This window comes from Oryzias melastigma, linkage group LG21 (assembly GCF_002922805.2).
Source record: "Oryzias melastigma strain HK-1 linkage group LG21, ASM292280v2, whole genome shotgun sequence".
NCBI lineage: Eukaryota > Metazoa > Chordata > Actinopteri > Beloniformes > Adrianichthyidae > Oryzias > Oryzias melastigma.
In genome coordinates this window covers 7629513-7635512 of record NC_050532.1, presented here as the reverse complement: position 1 = coordinate 7635512, position 6000 = coordinate 7629513, and the positions used below count along the sequence as shown (strand labels likewise).

Here is a 6000-nt window from a genome sequence, read left to right as displayed (position 1 = left end):
AGGTTATTTTGAAGTAGTTTAATGCATATTTGCATTAATAAGGGTCAAGGGTAATGTCTATTACTTCAACAAATGCCTGTTTTTAGCACGTTATTTTAAGCATAAATCGTGGTTCTAATCAAATAAATTATTAAAATGTAAAAATTGTCCAAAAATATAGGATAATATTAATATTTTTGAAATAAACTAAATTTTTTTATTGAATTGGGACACAAAAAAATACAGATGTAATAAAAGTAGCAGTCCCATGCCAATACCTTAATCCTATTAGCAGCTTTTGTCCTTTGAGCTTTTTGCTTTACAAATTGCAAATAATTGTACAGATGAGAATAAAATACTAGAAATAAATAAAGCAATCAATTTTAAAATTACATAATCCACTTTAGAAAAATAGTCTTTAAATTTGGAAAATGACGTCATCAATAGTCGCTGGTCATTTACGCTAGTGCGTAGCTGCCAGCACTATACATATACGTAACAAACACATACAAATACAAAACGTCAGTCATATAGAAAGACATGTAAAAACTCAATACTTACATTTAAGGGTAAACTTCTGTGCTGCAGAGAAAACCCCATTTAAAGAAATCTGCTTCTCCTATGCCCACGAACGCGACATGGACCTTTCGCTGGAGGGATATCGCTTTAAGTCAAAACGGCTCTCCCAAGAAAAAAGAAAAAAAAGAAAAACACTTTCGAACACCTCTACAACTTCAAATGCCCCTACTATTAGGGCAATAGGGATGTCACAAAAGCACAGACAGCTGGTTTATTAGTTCAGACATGAACTAAGCACAGCTTAAAGTCCACAAAGCTAGATCAGGGTCAGTTAGAGCTAAATGTGTTCTTGCTCAGAAATGGTTGGAGAACATTGAAAGGGAATTTTAGAATTCAGAAATGTTTCATAGGTTTAGAAGAAAAGAGCACAAGAACCCTATGGAATACTTATGGAGAGGGAATAAAGGCAGAAAACCTTTAAAAATCACAGACTGTCATAATTGTACACTCTAGTTTGCTTTTTTGTTTTTGGTGATATTTCTTGGTGTTCATGTTCTTGTTTGCTTGATCTTGTACAGATGGATCTTCCACATCTGTCTTCATTTCAGTTAATGACCTTCAGTGTATTGAAGTATCCGGTTTTCAGTTCTTTTTTGTCAGGTCATCTGCTTTTTCTCTTGTTCATTCAATGTTCAAGCAGTTTGTACGTGGAGCCAGAAAACAGTCTTAAAATGTGTTTAGTTAAAGTACATGTGAATGGGAGTGTTTTCATCGCGGAAGCCCGAAACATGCATTTACTCGCGTTTACTTAGACTTTACATTAAAAGTGCCCACTAGAACAAGTGTTGACCAGGGCTGTGTGAACATAGCTTCAAAAGCAAATTGGCATCAAGTTTTTGGGTTTCTGTTCATACTCTATTTTAAAGGCTAGGATGGTGGACCCCAACAGTTTGATAAATATATTTTTAATAATAATTTGTTCTAGCAGATGCTGTCATGGGCCTGAAGTAGAACATTTGAATTGTATAAGCACCTATTCTCCTGCTACTGTTATGTATTAAGGCTTCACACTAAATTTCTTTCAACAATGTAGAAGACAAAGCCATCAATCAGATAATACGCTGTTTTTAAATTAGCCCTGGTGCTATTGTGTTAGTTTCTGAGATCAGATTATTTTGTTAAGATTGCCGTTTTAGTCAGAAAGAGGAGATAAGAGAAATTTGGAGAATATTCATTTTTCTGGAGTCTCGCTGGTTTATGGTTGTTTAAGGGGATTACACTTAATCTAGAGGTTTAACACAGGTCGTATACTGTAAATATTGTGCTTGTATTTATTCACATGTCTTTTTTTAAGACTATTTAGTTGAAAACAAGCTGAAAGTTCTGCCGTTGTTCATGTTTTTGTCTTATTTATGTGTGCTGAAGTTGCTCCTGATAATGGACGTTTGTATTGTGAAGTTACTGCCTAAATATTACAGTTTCTAGAGGTAAAAGTAAAAGATTAAGGTAAACTTGCAGTATGGAAAATAAACTTTCCTTTATGATTTGGCTTAAAAACATTGACTCTCCCCATTGACAATCTGCTTATTCCAATCCCAAACTATGACATTTAATTAATTTGTGATCATGCATGTAAAATTCCAGTAATTTCATCCTGTGGCTTGACATATTTCTGACAAAAATGTTGATCCTTAACAATTAACACATTTACATAAAGTGCTCCAGTCCCTCTAAGAAAGTGAAAATCAAATCACATTTGTGCTTTTCAAGTGCATCCGAGGGGGTGACAGTTGTACAAAGCAACTGAGATGGAATTTTTTAATAACGGTTCCAGAATCCTCAAGAAATGTTTACTTAGGAATGGAAGAGGTTGTCATTTTAAATCAGCAATGGAAAATAGATCAAAAGGCCACTTATATGAGTTTGAAATATTTGTGGATATTGGAGGAAGACGTTGGAAGCTCTCTATGGTGCAAATTTTCTCTATGAAAGAAAAAATGGAGAGGATAATCATCTAAATTAACGAACTTCTACCTCTGCAAGCAGATTAAAACTAATGGACTGTGCATAAACTCAGCATTTAGACTCTCCAAATGATTTTAGTAAGCTATCATTAGATGTGCTTATACTGTTTTTATTTATAGGCATAAAATATCACAAATTAAAGTATAAATCATGCAATAAAAGCAGAACTTTATGGTGTTCTTTCACCAAAATACAGAAAAAGAACATCAGTCCTTTTACTAAAAAGGACAAAAACAACAAAAAAAAGTGTCAAACGTTAAACCAATTTGAAGAAAACACTTCACTGTAAATTCAGTTTTGACCACGTCTTCCTGTGAAGTTTCATGTTGCTCTGACCCACTTAGATCTGGTCTCGATTGCTTCTCTGAACCTCAGGTCACAGCTGGCCAGCTGTATTTGGACGGAAATCCTCACAGCCGCCTCCTGGGCTTTAGCTAAACTCCAAATCCCGGTGGGAAGTAAAGAAATACCAAAACAAAGGGTTAGAGACGGAGTCGTGCGGTAGGAGAAAGACGTTTAAGTCTGGCTTTCTGCTTTGGTTGTGAGGTCGCAGAGGCAGTTCAGGAGGTAGTGGATGGGTAAAATGAGGCCAGTGACACACAGCGAGAGGTCCTCTGGCACCTGCTCATGAGCAACTCATGCCAAGTGAGGAACATCTCTCAACTCTGAACAGGAGCCAGAGAAACGCTGGCAGTCAAGCAGCTTGTACGTATGCACTGGAGTGTTTGCAGTGGAGCGCTGCTGCCTGCATCCATAATTAAGTTCAAGACATAACAGTCAAAAGGAATATAATTGGTTTGTAGAAGTGATGAGGGGGTGGCAGAGGGAAGGCAAGTGCTGCAAACTTTCCGGGAGAAGGAGAAATGAAAGGAAAGCTTTTAACATGCTAATGGTGTCCTCAGCCCTCATGGCGTACCTTGCCCAGTACCCTTGAATGGGCTGTTTGCTGGCAAGCCGATCGTCTTGTTTACACAATAAACAGACAGCAGTGAGGTTAAACTCCTTTTATACATTTTTGGGGAGAATTCTTACAGTTTCAGCTGTTTCGGTGCAACTTACTGTCATCTACTTTGCTGTTTTGTGTTTCCTAGGCGACGGAGTGGGCGCCAGATGAGGAAACCAGGAGGTCCTGTCAGAGCAAAGGCAAAACGGAGGTAACCTCTATTACCCGCCCTCCCTTCGTTTCAAAGCGTCAGGTCAGCCGTGTGTGGCGTACAGTGAGGCCATCCCGTTCTCTCCTGGCTTTGTGGCGGGGTCCTTGTGGGTCTCAGGGGAGGTCTCTGCACAGGCCAGCTCTTTCAGACCCTTCAATCAAAGACTTGTTTTTCTGGCAGAGAAAAAAAAAAAAAAAGTACAAAGAAATTGAAGGGGAATATGCATGACTGGGCCTACGGTGGCATACGAACACCCTTCAAAAGCTTGTCCCTTAAACTCTTCTCTGCTTGGTTGTCTTATTAAGAGGATTTTGTACCAACCGAACATGCGTGCAGCAGCAAGAGTGAAGCCAAATGTGCCACAACAATTTTCTTTGAAATCTACTTTGTTGCAATTTCCTTGGCTCCTTGGAGAACAGAATGTAATTTCATGCTTTTGTTTGAACAGATTTAATTATTTGTGCTGCGACACGTATTAGACTCAGTGTAGGACCTTTGTGAATGTCATGAATAGGCCTTCCTCATTCATTGTCAAACTAATATTCACGTGTTTGAACAAATGGATCATGAGCTAGAGATTCAAACACCAGACTGGCTGCCTGTGTAACACCAGAAGACTTGAAGTGAAAAAACTAAGGCTATTCATGGCAGCAGCACAGCTTTTGCATTGAAGATGTTTTTTTTTTTGCAGATTGAATGTCAGAACTACATCAGAGTCCTGCTGCTGAACAAGACCGAGGTCATGACCTGCGGCACGAATGCTTTCCAGCCTCTTTGTATCACCAGAGAGGTACAGTTAATCATCCTTCCGAGGAGTGGCGTTAACATTTCATTGGCAACGCCACTGTTTCTGTGTCGCTTCATTTTTTGTCTTGTTTCATGTCAGGTGGGTAACCTGAGCCGAGTGTTGGAGCGTGTAAACGGCGTGGCCCGGTGTCCGTACGACCCTCGTCACAACTCCACGTCTGTGGTGACGGAGAGCGGAGAGCTGTATGCTGCCACTGTCATCGACTTCTCGGGCAGGGATCCTGTCATTTACAGGAGCCTGGGAGGCATGCCACCTCTGCGGACGGCCCAGTACAACTCCAAGTGGCTCAACGGTACAGTAAAGTGCTTCTTTTCTCCTGTGTGAAAGGTCTGTTTTTGATGAGATAAACTCCCACTCCAATCATGTTTTGACACATAGTAAAGGCATTCCTAGTGGTATTTTAATTATAATTATGTTGTTTTTAGCCAAAAAAAAAACTGTTGTTTTCTAGACCATAGTGGCTGCAGAGTGACAATAGTTCCTCAGAAATTTGTCTCTGAGTTGTGGACTAAATCTGAGAGCTGTTTATGTGTTCTCCTGCTGGTTTACAGTCCTTCACGCACCAAACCTAGCATTGCTGGTGCAAATAAAAAATCCAACTGCACAGATGTGATCAGATTCCAGCTCAGACGAGGAAAACAAAGACGTATACGGCATCCAGTCCGGCTCTGGTGCTGACCCCTTGCTACAACAGATGACTCACATTGGCTACGGGGCTTCTCTGCCGACCCCATGAGACGCTGTGTTCATGTAGGTTCATGTGATAACCTGCCATTTATTTAGGAAGTACTAACAAACCCCCATTCAGCAGAATTTTGATTAAATGATCGATACGATGCTCTTCCAGATACTTTGTGACTCCCTGTCAGTGGAAATAGTGTAATGTTTAATCCTAGAACACCTTCACTATAAAAAGTTACACCATCACTTTTGTTGGGTAATTTTTACCTGATATAATACACCCAATAAAAAGTATTTGGCATTAAAAAATGCATCAGTACAGTGGAGTAGTTTTTGTTTATTTTCAAGTGTGGTTTATGTAACAAAATGGAAAAAAAATTGAAGATCCTAAAACATGTTGGAAAATGTAGGAATTTAAGAAGAAAAGATTCCTAAAAACAATAAATAATGATACTTGAGGCCTTTGTTTCATCCATTCCTGGGACATGTGAGACTTCACCCAGGGACTCATGACACTCAGAAAAATGACACTTATTGAAAATCCTGTAAATACTTTAGCTCAGGTGAAAATCATCCTGCGATATTACTCTAGGGTTAAACCATGAGAAAAATATAGCGAGCAATGAGATATTAACATATTCATAGCGAGTACAGCAGAAAGTAGGATTTATTTTGAAAAATGCATCGGATTCTCTTTACACTCGCTCACATGATTTTTAGTTTAGATTGTTTCTTTTTCAAAGAAGTGCTGCGGCGTCGGAGAGGATGTCGTGTGAGTTCCTTTCACACTTTTTAGGCTACGTAAAGTCTCCTACGGCTGCACCAGAGCTGGAC

At 39.2% G+C, this 6000-nt stretch overlaps 1 protein-coding gene across 3 annotated transcripts in view; it reads left to right on the top strand.

Moving 5' to 3' along the window:
- Positions 1 to 6000, top strand: part of sema5ba (sema domain, seven thrombospondin repeats (type 1 and type 1-like), transmembrane domain (TM) and short cytoplasmic domain, (semaphorin) 5Ba) — a 215916-nt gene that overhangs the window by 126824 nt on the left and 83092 nt on the right. For all 3 annotated transcript variants that reach the window (XM_036209693.1, XM_036209692.1, XM_024286265.2), the window contains exons 6-8: positions 3615 to 3677; positions 4369 to 4467; positions 4564 to 4777. In XM_036209693.1, coding sequence (XP_036065586.1) covers positions 3615 to 3677; positions 4369 to 4467; positions 4564 to 4777 — 376 coding nt within the window. The remainder of the gene's footprint in view (positions 1 to 3614; positions 3678 to 4368; positions 4468 to 4563; positions 4778 to 6000) is intronic.